Below are 15,157 nucleotides of genomic sequence, written 5' to 3' on the forward strand. Positions count from 1 at the left end.
TCGCTTCGCCGTATAAGTCACTTCGCCGTATAAGTCGCTTCGCCGTATAAGTCGCATCTATTATGCATCACCACTGACAACCCTAAAATGTGGCAAGGCTATGGCAAAATTATAGAAAGGTGGCAGGCTATGGCAAGCCGATTGTGTCATTAATAGCCACTTTTACCTATTACATGACACAACGGCATGCCATATAACTCATGTGCCATCTAGCAGCTGAAAATGGTAGTGTTCAATATTTTGAATGTCAGAATGAATGAAAATGGTCAAAAACTTTTCTCATCCAAGCAAAATATTATTTTGAATAAGAATAAGAGGGTCGCGCTATTTATTTATAGCCGCAGCTTCGTGCACTCCGCCCATCTTTCGGACGACTGTACGTACATATTCTCGTATCTCGGTGCAATGCCAATAAAGTTTATTCTGATTCTGAAACTGGTTTATAAATATGGGAAAAAACAAATAAGTCGCTTCGGCGCATGAGTCGCAGGGCATGCAAAATATGGAAAAAACTGTGACTTATATGTCGGAAAATACAGTACGTGATGTTTCTCTGAGCTGTAAAAAAGAAAGCTGTTAGAAAAATCTGACTCTAATAAATACAAATGTTTGTTTTGTTCAGAATTGTACTGTTTGCCTAAAAAAGGCACATTGATTTTAAATAGAGTTAAAATGATTAAACTTTTGTTTTTCCAAGTGATGTGTAGTCCCTTTGTGTACTCTTTGAACAAAGCTTGCAGTTTTGTAGAAGTTTTTACGTAATAAAAAAAAAAAAGGATCACATAAATTCCAAAAAGTCAAATCTGCAGTTTCAACAACCCATGTTTTGTTTAAATCTGGTCACAAGAATTATAACTCAAAAAAATGAAATTATTCTAAACTTTCTAGACCTACTCATTAAACAAGAAAATATTTTTATGTCTATTGTTAATTGCAATATTTCATCTTTATTGTTTTAGTATCTTTGCAATTTTACAGTAACTAGACATCTTAATATAGTAGTTTATTTTTTAATATTTTCCATCAGGGATATAACTGAGCCTAAAGATGAAGCTGAACTTGCAGCTCTCAACATTTCTCCTCTCTCGACAAAATAACAGTTTACAGTTTTATGTAAAGAAGTGCACCGTGTTCTTTATCCTACCAGAAATCCCGTACTCGCTTATGTGCTCGTAGATATTTTGCAGGTTACAGCCGGGCTGAAAGTCTCCTCCGTTGGGGTAAAAGTCATAATGTGCCACGGCCTGCTTGATGCCCACGCTGAGGCCCAGACGTTCGTGCGTGAAGGTGTGGATGGCGTCCACAAACTCTGCATCGTCAGGAGACAGTCTGTCTGTGGGGGACATGCCTTCAAACAGAGGCCCTGCTGGATCCAGACCTGCACACAAACATACCTGGTTTTACACAAACACACAAAAACAAACAAACAAAAACACCAAAACTTTTAAAGAAGCATTTGGACACCCAGATAAGAAACCACTGCAATAGTCTAGTATAGATGTGATAAATGCATGGACCAGTTTTTCTACATCATTTTTAGATGAGACGTTTCTAATTTTAGTGATATTACGCAGGTGGAAGAAGTATGTTCTGGTAACGTTTTTAATGTGGGGGATAAAAAGCATGTCCTGATCAAAAATAACACCAAGATTTTTAACATTAGAGCTGGAGGACAGATTAATGCCATCCAAGGAGGGAGAAAGACTGAAACATTTATTCCTAAGATGCTCAGGTCCAAAACTAAAACCTCAGTCAAGCAGAAAATGTAGGATCATCCGTTTTTATGTCTTTAAAACATGCTTGTAGTCTAAGTAGCTGATTGGATTCATTGAGTTTCATGGACAAATATAACTGTGCATCATCAGCATAACAATGAAAATGTATCCCATGCTGTTTAATAACTTTACCTAATGGAAGCATCTACAGTATAACGTAAAGAGTGTTGGTCCAAGCACTGAACCCTGAGGAACTCCACGACTAACTTTGGTGTATAATGAAGATTCCTTATTTACATTTACAAATTGGAATCTATCAAATAAATATGATTTAAACCAATTTAGTCAAGTCAAGTCAAATTTATTTGCATAGCGCATTTAAAACAGGAACTGTTACCAAAACGCTTGGAGCCATTCCTGTAATCCCAACACCATATTCAAGTCTCTTTAGTAAAATATTGTGATCAACTGTATCAAATGCAGCACTGAGGTCTAACAGGACCAGTGTAGACACCTGTCCATTATCAGCCCATGAGAATACCATTAGTAACTTTCACCAGTGCCAATTCAGAGCTGCGATGAGCTCTAAACCCGGACTGAAACTCTTCAGATTATTTCTTTCCAGATGATCCCGCAACTGACCTGCAACTATTTTCTCTAGAATATTTGAGATGAAAGTTAGATTAGATATATGTCTATAGTTGGCTAGGATTCCTGAGTCAAGATTATGTTTTTAAGTAAAGGTTAAATTACAGCAAACTAAAAGTTTGTGTTACTTTGAATTTAGTTGCTGAACAGTTCAGAACCGTCTCTGCATACATTGCGTGCAGAATGCAGGCTAAAACCAAAATCATCAGCATGTGGATATTAAGACGATGCTTAATAAATAAATCTTCACAGTTAACCCTCCAAAACCTTGTTGGTTCCTGAGAGTTTAACCAGTTTGTTCGTAATTTACAGTTCAGAACAGTTTGTGTCTTCTTGGTCTGTCGTAACGAACCCTGGATCTGGAAATATAAGTTTTAACTTGCATCATGGATCATTAGAGATTCAAAATATTTTTTTCCCGTTTCACGAGAAGAAACATTTATTTGTTGATATTTTTCTAAATTTACGCGAGGTTTATGCAAGGCCTTTGTTGTTGCTGAAGGGCTTTCTGCTTTGCTGCATTTCAACCACGTGACGTGTTCCAACAGCGTTTTTACTGCTTTCATTGAATTAAAAATGATTTGGTGAATCAAGATCTAGTATTTTTATACATTTTTTTTTTCTTAATTTTTCAGCGTTACAACATCCAAACCAAAATCTAACGAGGTTGAGTCAGGTCTTCTGGACGGGTTCTAAGGTGCATAAGACGGAGTTTATTGCAGCTCCGCAGGCTGAAGAAGTCTTCTGGATAAAAGATGAAATGTTTCAACAAAAAGAACCCGTCCAGAAGACCTGACTTAACTTTTAGATTTATCCACCTGGATTATCAAACAAACAAAAAAGAGGTTCTGTTTTGTTTGTTAGTCCAATTATGCTCAAATTTCGATAAAAGAAAATGCTCACCTGTAATTCTGCCGATCTTCTCTGAACCAACCAGGTAACTTCCAGCAAATCCAGATATATGAGCCCCCAGGCTGTAGCCAATCAGATGAGCCTTTCTAGCTGAATACTCGTACTTTTCCTAGAGATTTAATTAAGACACGCTAAAATGCATGCAGCAGTACATGATAAGTATTTGATTAGGACATTTACTTTCTTGAACAAAACATATTCTGTGATTAAAAACGCAGAAGTTTCTTTGCAGAAGTAAAAATGTCTGACCTGAAGTTTCTGCAGCAGGTGAGCTATGTCTTTCCCCACGGTGCGGGTGCTCAGAACAGCTAAAGGATAATGCTGTCGAGCCAGAGACATCCAGTCGGTGATCACCACGTTAACGTTTATGAGGTTTGTCTTGAGCGATGTGGCCATCCTGAACACCCAGCTCTCCATCAAACCATCCACCTTGGAAAGGGGGAACATGGAAGAAATCACGTTTGAACGTTTTATTTTCACTAATCCAGTTCATTTAGACAAAACAAAAGTTTTTGAGTAACAATGTAACAAAGTTTATATGCCATATAAACAGTTTTTAGTTTCACCAGCATCACCGTGCCTTTGAACGTGTTTAATTTGCAGAGGTCGTGTTCTGTTCTGTGCTCAGCGAGGCGTAAAGAGGCTGACCTTACCGACCACCCATGAGTGATGATGATGAGGGGATTACTGCTGTTGAAGCCACAGGAGGTGAGAGTTTGCAGCTGCAGCAGGTCCAGCGTGCAGGTGTCCTCACCTCCTACAAACAGCCTGAAGACTGACCTGCTGACATGTGGCTCCTTCACCCCCAGGACAGCTGGGTCCCACACATCTGAGGAACCAAACAGCAGCACCGTTATCTGTTTGTTCTCCTTGATGGTTCTTTTTTTCCATTTAGATTGTTTACCGGAAATGTTGACTTTGGGGTGAATAATTACAAGTTTCTACTCTAGATAAGTACAAGTTTTACTCAACTTTATTTTGGTAAGTTGAAAACATTAAAAAAAAAAATATATATATAAAATGGTAAATCAATTATTTACCTAAAAAGGAATAGGCTGAAGCCAAAGTATATACTTACATATTCAAAGACTCATCTGTCTTCATACTGAAATATATCTACTGTCCATATATAAGTACACATACAGACATTTACCGTATACTTAAATATGCATGTATATACTGACATACACATTACATACATGGTTACACAATACATATACATCTACAGTATAAGCTTCTATAATTTTACATTTTAAGGCTCTTTTAAAGCACCAAAAAAGCTCATAATTTAAGCTCATCATTCAGTTTATTCCACAGTTTCACGCCAATAACTGAAATACATCTAGATTTTATTACTTTTCTCTTTAGCTTGTTCAAATATTAACAAACCTCATAAATTACATTTTCGCTCTCTTAGCTTAAATAATTTCTGAATTCCAGAAGGAAGACATTTATTCAGTGCTTTATACATTATTTCCAGTATTTTTATATATAAATAATGTCAAATTTTAAAGTATGACTTTGAATAAAAAGTGTATTAGTTGGTTCACAATATTCCACTTTATTAATAAGCCTAATTGCTTTTTTTTTTTTGTAGCTTTAATAATATTTTAATAGTTGTTTTATTTGCATTTCCCCATATTTCGGAGCAATATGACAAGCAGGGCAAATTAATGTAAAAATACAAAATCCACAGAGTGTCTTTTTGTTCTTATTTATATTTATATTGCTGCTCGTGAGCATTTTTAATATTTTCTGATGGCTTGTGCACAACAGAAACTGTGTTTATCAATAGTTGACAAAATTACAGCGCATCATTTCCAGACATTATAGTTTTGTGAAACACACAGATTGAGCAGGGAAATAATTATATTTTTCCAAATCAGCATATTTGTCCTAAATCTTAGAGCTTAATTTCAAGAGAAGAGAAATAGTCATTTTAAAATGGGGTTCTGTGGAAGTTATGAATCACTAATGTCTTACCGGTTGTAGATAACTCTTCAAACTGCCTCAGTTTGAATGATTAGTTTAAACTGATGAGCAAACAGTTCATTTGAGTGGGACCAAGCTCAAACTGGATCGCTGCTGTTTCCAGACAACTATCTAAAGCAGGGGTCTGCAATCTGCGGCTCTGGAGCCACATGCGGCTCTTTGCTCCCTCTGCAGCGGCTCTTTCAAGCTTTGACCAAAACTGACATGAAACTGATTTTTATTAGTTATACAAATAACAAAAAAGGACGAGTTAAACAGTTTTCCTGTCATTTCTTTTGCAAATATGTGAACACTGGAGCGAGTACAAGAAGAAACACTTTAACTTGATGCTTTATTACTTTCTATGAATAACTGTCTGCATAGTTTATGATTTTTTTTTATTAAAAAAGATGGTAAAAACTGATTTTCCCCCCTTCTTTACAAGAATATTTTACTTTAATAAGTGATAAAAATCATTAGATTTTTTTTGCTTTATAATGTCACCCCTACTGGCCACAAAAGCCCCCTCCAGCAAACCTAAAGTGGCCCATGGGCCACCAGTTGATAACCACAGTTGTAGCAGGTTTCTGCGGCTCTGGACACGTTTAATGTGAATGAACCCTGATCTAAAGGTTCATGGAAACACCTTTATGGATGTGTACAGGTGCAAATAATGGCAGCTTCAGGCAGCTGTACTTCTTTCGTCCTTCCTACAGGATTATCATAATATTTCTGCTGGAATAACCATGAAGTTTAAAATCGTCACGTTTCGCAAAACAACGTTTGAACTGTGTAATTTTTGAGACAGGAGTTGACATTTACATTTTCATTCAACCTTTATTTCTACAGGTTAGTCTCGTTGAGCCTCGAGGACACAGACGAGCTACAGACAGCAGTAGACAATCAGAATATAAAATTAAAAGTAAATAGAAGAAATGAAATAAAACAGCATAAACAAAACAAAACAGCTACGTTATAAAGTGGTGTAAAATACTTTATATTATAGTATAGTATACTATAATACTATATATTATGAAGCAGTGTAAATTACAGTAATCTGCTTTAATCTTGGTCTCATGTAATCTAGCCTTTAGGTTAATTTGATCAGAGTTAAATAATTTCTCTTTGAGATCATTCAAATAGTTTTCTACATCAAGTGAGATATGAAAACATTTCATAAAACCCCACAGTAAAATATTTGAACTGTACCTTTAATGTCAAACTCGTCATATGCTTTATAATCATTTGAAAAAAATCCAGTCTTGATGTCAGACTTTGACTCCACTCCAAAAAGTTAAAAATAGTTATTCTACTTTAAATGTAAACCTAAAAACAAACAAAAAAAATCATCTGAAGGAAGATGAAGTTTAATTTTTTTTTTTTTTTTTATGTGAACTTTGCAGCTCCTGTTTAAATACAAAACTGCAACATGATCTAATGTTTTAAAATTTAAATCTAAAGAAAGAAGACGGTGTGATGTTCTGTTTGGACCCTAATAAAACTAATCATGTGTTCATTCCACCATCCATGCACCAATACAGCCAATATCTGTTATTTAACAAATCTGTTCATGCAGCATTTTATTAATCATCTGATACTGACCTGCTCTGCTTCCCCTGATTTTCTTTCCCTCGCTGAGGTGGTAAATTATGAGCAAACAGCACAAGGTTCTGACCACAGACATGACGTCACAGACACTGATAACTCCTGAAACCAGCTTTTTATGGAGGGGATCGCAGGTACAGAAGCTCTGTCAAAGAAGCCTCATTTCCTGTCCCGAGATTTAAAATCAGATCATTGTGTTGTTCTGGACAGATAGAGAGGAGACGCCACAAGTCGTCGTTTCATGGATCGGGTGGTTCTGCTCCTCACCTGATTGGCTGGGGGCCGGGTCATGGAGACTGACCACGTTGTGAAAGAGCAACGGTACGAGCAGGAAGGGGACGAGGTAAAAAATGTGCTGATAGTGGAAGGTCGTAAACACCCACCAAGACCGCCTGCTTACAAGAAGAGCTCCTCTTTTTTAACACAAGAACCCGTCAGAACCTGCTGAAAACCTCTGTGGAGGTTCAGAAAGACACAAGATTAAATTTAAAACCTGTTTCCTGTGGAACTTTACAGCGTTGTTGCGACACGTGTTTGAACAGTAACACTGTAGTACTCCGTGTACCAAGTATTCACTAAAACATAAACCCTGAGCTGATCAAGGAGTGACACGCCACCGTTCAGCCGGAGTGAGCCAAAAACCAGCCGAACTTTGAGCTGTTTCAAAGTATCTGCTATCAGCCAAAGTATCTGTTTCACACTGATGTTCTGGTCCAACCCAGTGAGTGTGAAGGCCCTACAGCACACCTCGGCATTTGGTTCGGATTACGTTTCAAATATCAAACGATCTCCCACGATTGATGACGTTTCTGTAAATGTCCAGTAAGTTTTCCTGAAAGACGAGTCCAGCGTTTATTTATTTCATTGTTATTATTTCTGACATCAGAGAATTGAACATTTCAGGTAAAATAACAGCATCACCTTTTCCCTGGACTGATGTCAAACATCGGTTTGACTCAGGTCTGTGGCGGGAGCGAGATCAGTACACAAACTGGGTTAACGGTTGCACGGTGGTCATGGAGACCCTCGTGATGAACATCAATAGATGTTTGCTCCTCTGTCCTGTGGCTACATCCATCCATCCATCCATCCATCCATCCATCCATCCATCCATCCATCCATCCATCTATCTATCTATCTATCTATCTATCTATCTGTCTGTCTATCCATCTATCCATCTATCCATTATCTTATCTTATCTTATCTTATCTTATCTTATCTTAGCCTCATTTACAGACACCTGATCAGATTATTATATTTTTTTATATTTTAGGTGTATTTCTGTCAAACCCCATGTCCCGTCATGCTTCAGACACATATGTAAACACGTCTGAGCCAACAGTTTAACAGACACCCTCCTGTTTGTGTTGCATTAAGCAGCAGAACAACGCCTCTGCTGCTTAATGCAACCAGTAAATGTTCCTTCATCCTAACAGCAAAGAGTTAAATCACAGTTTGTCTAACTTGGATGACAGAAGTGCCTTTGAAAGGCATTGACCCTCAAACTTAATGACCCTCTGGGCTTTTCTTAGTAATGTGGACCTACTGTGCAGCGCACATGCAAAACTGTGTTTGGAACTGGAACAAAATCAAGGCTGTCTCTGTTGGATAAATATGTACTCCCGAGGATTTGACTTGGAACTGGCAATACTTGATCCAATAACACATAAATGATAAATGCACTCACTTCAGATTGCATAATTTTAAATGTCACATTTTAAAAGATGGGCATTTAAAATACAAAAGCAACGATTTGGGCAAGTATAAACACAAAAATACAGCAGAGTAAACATAAAGCACTGAGGATGTACCACGACTGGTACAAGAGCCTCAGCTTGTTGTGCATTATAAATAAAAAGTTAGACGACCCTCTGAAAACCCACTGAACCATGAACTCTTCATCTATTCTCCATGAAGTTACATAAGATTTCTCTGCTGACCCATTTTTTAAAACATCCACTCCCTCTTTAGTTACGTCTTGTTGATGGTTGCAGGTTTAATTATAAATCAATAAAATAATGTCATTGTCAGCTCTAATGCCTTTTGTGGTTAAATGTGCGAACATGTAATTGTTTCATTCCAGTTTATGCCACGGCAGTATCCATTTAACATCAGATATTTAGAATAAGTTTCAGGTAGATATGACTAATTTTATAAACTAAACAATGCAAAAGTGTTTTATGTGTGTTTATTTACAGCTGTGTGTTTGAGAAACTATAAATACACGTATGTGGAGGTGTCATGAGTTTTGCAAATACAATTAATTAATTTAAAAAACAAAACACTGAAGTAGAACCAGAAATCACTTCATCTGTAGAATTATATGTTTATTTGCACACGGCTCAGACACGTCACACACCAAAACATCGTTTCATCTTAGATAATTTTACACCTTTGACGCATAACAATATTACCAGAATACTCATGTCCAGAAATATGATTTTAAAACAAATTTATTTCACTAAAACATACAGCAGCGGGGAAAAAGTTAATTTAGATGGATTAATACTTGTACTGTATAGTAAATTGCAAATTTTATCAATTTTATCCACCACTATTTGCAATGGTGGATCCAGGGGGTGGCCATTGGTGGCCTTGGCCACTTTAAATTAATCTTCAGCCACCCCAGTCTTTTGAGGAAACTATACTTTTAAGCGATATAAAAGCTAGAAAGCATAGTTTCCTTAAATGATTGAGGTGTCTGGTTTACAAATATATAAATGTCCAACGCTATGTTGGATTTTAACGTGGCAACCTAATTTTCTAAAGGAATCTTTCTTATGCCTAAATGTAGTCACACACCCAAACAAAAGATGGTACTTCATTTATTTTCCAACTGAATTTAGATGGATTGATACTTGTACTGTATAGTAAATTGTACAAGACTAAAACTTAAGTTATCAATTGGATTTAGTGAATATACGATCAATAAAAGACCTCACAACAAGACAAGATTTTCAGTTTCACAAAACAGAAAATAACTTTTGTGTGATTGGGATGTGGCCAAACAAACGTGTGGTGCATTAATTAACGTCTGCGCTGCTGTAAAATGACACAAAGTTCACAACAACAGGGACATTTCTTCCCACATACCTCCAGGTGACGTCAGTAATCAGTTTTTTGGCAGATGCCAATAATCTGATTAGTTCTTCGGTCAAGGTAAAAGTTGTCATAAAACACAAATTTTATTTTTTTATTTAGCGTTTGGCTTCACATTGTCCAGCAACATTGTCACTTTTCTTATCGTTTGATTTGTGATTGTGCAAGTTTTGCATTTTTCAACACATCCGAGCTCATTTAGCTCGTGTTTCTGTGAAGCGCACACAAGTCCTCTACGTTAAACGCAATCGGGGGAAAAATGTCCAAAAGTTTCTGCTGAGAACTGAATCCTTGTCTTCTCCCCCAGTCAGCTGACAAAACCATTCTCTGTTGTGGCTTTTTCTTAGAAAGGGTGTTTGTAATAAAATCATCTAAGACACAACTTCAAAAGAGAAGTTTACATCACGAAACTTTGAAACTTTAGTGGAAAAGTCAAAAATATTAAAGAATACTGTTTTTCAGGCTGAAATATCTAAATATGAAGTAAAAAAATAACAAAATTACACATTATTTTACAAGCATGCAAAAGATGGAAAGAAACAGAAGGAGGAAGTTACAAAAGATAATTTACAGCAACTAAAAACAAAAATGTTCTTCCTACACTGCATGAACACATTTTGTATGAAGAGTTCAGCTCTATTTAGTTTAAAAAATACTGCAGATGTAAACTGTCATGTTTGACATGTTATGACTGTTTATAATGTTTTATAGCTGCTGTGTAATTCTAACGTTACACATGTTCAGCCGATGTTTAAAGAGTCTGACACTGATCAGACCCGCAGCGAATCAACGCGTCACTGTTGTGCAGATCTGTTTCAAACTTTAACTCAGTGCAATAACTTCATATTTGTCCTGGATGTTGTTGTCCTCCTGTTTCTCAGAGTCGGCTTGGTGCAGCTCGATGAAGAGAAAGTAGACCCCGGCTCCGACGGCTCCCCCCACCATGGGTCCTGCGACAGGAATCCACCACCAGCAGCCTCCAGCACTGCAACAGGTCATGGAATATGAAAGAACATTTATGATCTAACACCGTCATTTATGTTTCTGTTCATGCATTGCATATCTTTAACCACGTATCTGCAGAACTGCACATTTACACATGATCTCCTGGTGCATCTTTACGTGCATGTGACTGTTGGACGTTTGCACAGACTTTGCACGTTTACACAAAACAAATAATATTTGCACGTTCCAAAACTGTAACAGCGTGGCACAACTACCTGAATGTCCAAATGACTCGTTGTTTTTACCTGTTTCTTATTTTGAAGTAAAGTTTATTTCTTTATTTATTTTAGTGTCGTTTGGAAGTTATTCACCCGCTTCGAATGTTAGCAGCCATTAAATGGTCGTTATTAGTTGTTATCATCCCCATATGTAGCGGTCAGACTGCCCCTCCTGTACCTCCTAGTGGGTTTAAAGGTACGTTGTTAGCGATGATAATAGGTTCTGTTTTTAGCTTTGTTACCGCTCATAACAGCTTCACGTGGTGTAAAGGGTCTGGCGGTTAGGTTTAGGGTCTTGGTTGGGTTTAGGGTCTTGGTTAGGTTTAGGCACATGGGTAAGGGGGTTAAGTTTAGGGTTGGTCCTCTGGGTCACGTGTAACTTATGTTTAGGAAAAGGGTTACACAAGCTGAAATAAACCAAAAAAGACACTTCCTGGTTTACCCCCGTGTGACGCTGCCTATTATCAGCAATGATAACGATAATAACGTACCTTTAAACCTACTAGGAGGTAGGTGGGACAGTCTCACCACTACATATGGGGATGACAACTAATAACGGCCATTTAATGGGCTGATAACATCCGAAGCCGCTCAGTTATTTCAGTTATGTGAAGGCAACTTGTTTAGGAAGATTTTCTTTTCCTCGTGTAACCATTGTCTTTACCCGCTTCTTCCTTTTTGGGTTGCGGGGGTCACTGGTGCCCATATCCACCAGTCCCTGTGCGAGAGGTGGGGTACACCCTGAACAGGTCTCCAGTCCATCACAAGGACACAGAGACAAACAAGACAAACAACCATCCACTCTCTCTCTCACACCTAGGGACAATTTAGAGTTACCAATCAGTCTAACATGCATGTTTTTGGTCTGTGGGAGGAAACCGGAGTACCCGGAGAAAACCCACGTATGCACGGAGAGAACATGCAAACTCCACCCAGAAAGGCCCCTGGACCAGAATTTGAACCAGGGTAACCTGCTCGCTGAGAGGCAGCAGCTCTACCAACTGCGCCACTGTGCTGCCCACAAATGACAACCAATTTATTTAAATTTCAGTCTTAAATTATTCGACCTAATGACAACTTTGTAATTTCCAGAAAGTTTTTCTGTGATTCTAAATGAGATTTTTTTCATGTGACACTCCAACAGGTCTTGAGGTTTTGTGTTGGTTTTCTAGTTTGATTTTGCTCTAATGACGTTCTTACTTGTTGTTGTTGTTGTTGTTTTGGAGATTGCATGTTTTTGTTGTATTTCTCTGTGTATTTTCCCTCAGTCACTCCTGTTGTCAGCTCCTGTTTCACACCTGCCCTCCACCTGTTCGCTTGCTCAGGTGTTTTAACTCAGTAATCACTTTCCAGCTGCTCGTTCTGCTGGTTCACCTTTGGTCTCAGTTGTATTCGGCCCTTGTTGGTGGTTTTCTGCTCAAACTGGTTTGTGCAAAGTCCCGGATTTCATCGTTAAAGTTTATTTTTTTTACTAAAAGTTTTATTTTGTCCGATAGAGCTTGTAATTTGGGTCCTCATTACATCTAGATTATGATTTAAACTGTATTAACAAAAACTGAAGGGATTAAGTGAAGCAGACGCTCTGGTACAGAAAGTTTGAACATTTATGGGAAACAAATTTATATTTTCTGTAAAATTAGACCAAAGTCACAATTTTGATTTTTTTTGTTGTTGTTTTTAAAATAAAAATAGGTAAAAAAAAATAAAAATAAACTTTAAAAAACGATCAAAATAAATAATCAACAAATAATTAAATAAATAATTAAAATAAAAAATAAAACTGTGTGCAAAATGTTTACAAAGTAATGCTCTTTTAAACTAAAACTCTTAATTGCAAAGACCACAGGACGGTGAAATAAAACCACTCGAATGAATATTTACAACTTTTGTTTTAATTTACTGCGTCACAGCTGCATAAAAACTTGACCTTCTCGTTGTGCACATCTAATGCACAGCTCCTAACGCAGATCTGTTTGGGACGTTTTGTTTGACCTTCGTGTCAAAAGCTGGATGTCTTTTTGCTTTTTGTCTCTGGTGTTTAGGTTTGGAATTTATATTTTTGTAATTGATGTGCCTCTTTGTTTAAATCAAGACATACTAGACGGTAAATATGCTATTTTTTAAAGTAATAAATATGTATTCATTACTTAAGTAGATGTAATTTATTATTTTTATAATTTGTGCCAAGTCAGAAATGTTAGTTTTGCACCGTGGGAGGTCCAAAATGTCCAATTAACCGCCAAGAAAATGTTCTAAATCTTTGTTTTTAGGATGATTTCTGGTGGGCTTTATTATGTGTATGTGCTTCCTCTACCTGAAACAAGTTACACACTTTACCCTAAGTTAAATCCCATAAGGAGCTCTGTTTGTTGGACACATGTCCACGTTTCTCCGTTCAATCAGACTCATTCATGGACCGTGAGGGAGATTATGACGAGATGCAGATCGGTGTGTCTCATCAAGCCTTTAGTGGAGCTGTAGGTAAACCAGCGTCTGAACGGGTCACGTGTGTCTCAGAAAGCGGACTGGAGGAAGGGAAGTGTCTGGATTAGAGACCTAAATCTTTGGTCGCTGCTAAGATGATCAGACAGCCTCCCTCTACGTCAAAGAGATGTTGTGTCTATGTGCTGGAAAATGACGTCACGTTTGTAAGAAATGTAACAAGAATGTTTCAGATCGAGCCTTTAATTGATCATATACTTGATTGCATGAAGTAGCAATTTCCTTAATTTTGTGAAGTTTTACTACATGATGAAACTGAGTGACCACTGAAAACAGCTTCTCCGCTCTATGTCCCTCCAGACTCTTCATATTGTGTTATATTCAAGCTGCAGCCAATGAAGACATGCTGTCTTCAAAGTGTTAAACACCCTTTTAACTCAGGTCTGCACATTCCAAAGGCATCATTATTGTCCGAGCAGCGTTTTGTTCTTACTTTGACAACCATAACAACCTTTCTCTCAATGCCTTTAGACAGTGACATGCACAGACGCTTTCAGGTTCAGGGGTTAAAGAGATTGGTCCAGTGCAGGGTCAAGGATGACGGGCAGCGAGGGCAAAGGCACAAACAGCACGTATTTACCAACAATCCAAACAAAGAGCCTGGCTGGGGTGGGGGTGGGAGGGCGACCAGAGGAAGGTGTTCCAGCTTTACATGTTTCTGCTGGAATTAAACCATAAATGTTAAGTGGGAGGGGGGATGAATCCAGTCAAATCAAGCCTGAGAAAAACAAACGGGGGTATCTGTTCAGGTCCATGTGACCCCGTATTTGATCATTTCAAAGAACTCTAAAGACGCATAAAAGCTTCATTTTGTTCTCATGGTTTGGACTCGTTTCCTTTGATATTCTTTGGATTGAAGGCAAACAAAGTCCGCTGTGCATGAACTTCATGTTTGCACTTGGTTTAAAGTCCAAAGTGACAGTAAGAGGCTGATCAAGACTAAAGGACAGCTATTACCCACAAGCTGTCACATTACTGAACTCTTGATAAAAATACTGAATTATTAACAATAGCACTGCACTGAGCCACATCTGTGACATCTAATATGTTTATTGCACTATGTGGCTGTATCATGTATGTCACTACCTGTCACACAACCTGTGTATGTACAATATACAGTATATCATGTGCATTTATGCTAATATTACAACCTGTGAAATACTTATTTATACTGATTAATCCCACTTACACTGTTATATTCTACCATGTTGTTTATTAAATTTCTTTTGAACCTTGTTAATGTATTTTTCACTATTTGGTACTTTGTTTGTACCTTTTATTTCTTGGGGGGTTGTTTATTTGTTTGTATTTTAACGAAACAAGACGGTTCTTCTCATAGTGAACATTTCATTGCATTGTTGACCTTGTCAGTTAACCTGCTTATGATAAATAAACAATAACCTAACGTAGATGGATCATTAAATTGTCAGGGAGCATCTGAAAGTCAAACCTTCACTACAACCCCAAATATAATGTATTAAT

At 37.5% G+C, this 15,157-nt stretch overlaps 2 protein-coding genes across 3 annotated transcripts in view; both read right to left on the bottom strand.

Moving 5' to 3' along the window:
* lipca (lipase, hepatic a) overlaps nucleotides 1-7,084 on the bottom strand; it is an 11,803-nt gene extending 4,719 nt beyond the window's left edge. The window contains exons 1-5 of one of the 2 annotated variants that reach the window (XM_037695937.1): nucleotides 6,849-7,084; nucleotides 3,929-4,104; nucleotides 3,525-3,704; nucleotides 3,267-3,384; nucleotides 1,145-1,378 (exon numbers count right to left, since the gene is read on the bottom strand). In XM_037695937.1, coding sequence (XP_037551865.1) covers nucleotides 1,145-1,378; nucleotides 3,267-3,384; nucleotides 3,525-3,704; nucleotides 3,929-4,104; nucleotides 6,849-6,930 — 790 coding nt within the window. In that variant the 5' untranslated portion in view covers nucleotides 6,931-7,084. The remainder of the gene's footprint in view (nucleotides 1-1,144; nucleotides 1,379-3,266; nucleotides 3,385-3,524; nucleotides 3,705-3,928; nucleotides 4,105-6,848) is intronic. The other variant, XM_037695930.1, reaches the window with a different exon arrangement.
* A 3,476-nt stretch (nucleotides 7,085-10,560) lies between these two features.
* Nucleotides 10,561-10,938, bottom strand: aqp9b (aquaporin 9b; the record flags this gene model as incomplete). The annotated part of the gene is given in 1 exon segment (XM_037695949.1): nucleotides 10,561-10,938. A coding segment is annotated over 1 exon segment (166 nt), but the record flags the coding sequence as incomplete, so codon positions are not given.
* Nucleotides 10,939-15,157: the final 4,219 nt, after the last annotated feature.

Source organism: Nematolebias whitei, chromosome 2 (genome assembly GCF_014905685.2).
Source record: "Nematolebias whitei isolate Nwh7 chromosome 2, NemWhi1, whole genome shotgun sequence".
Lineage (NCBI taxonomy): Eukaryota > Metazoa > Chordata > Actinopteri > Cyprinodontiformes > Rivulidae > Nematolebias > Nematolebias whitei.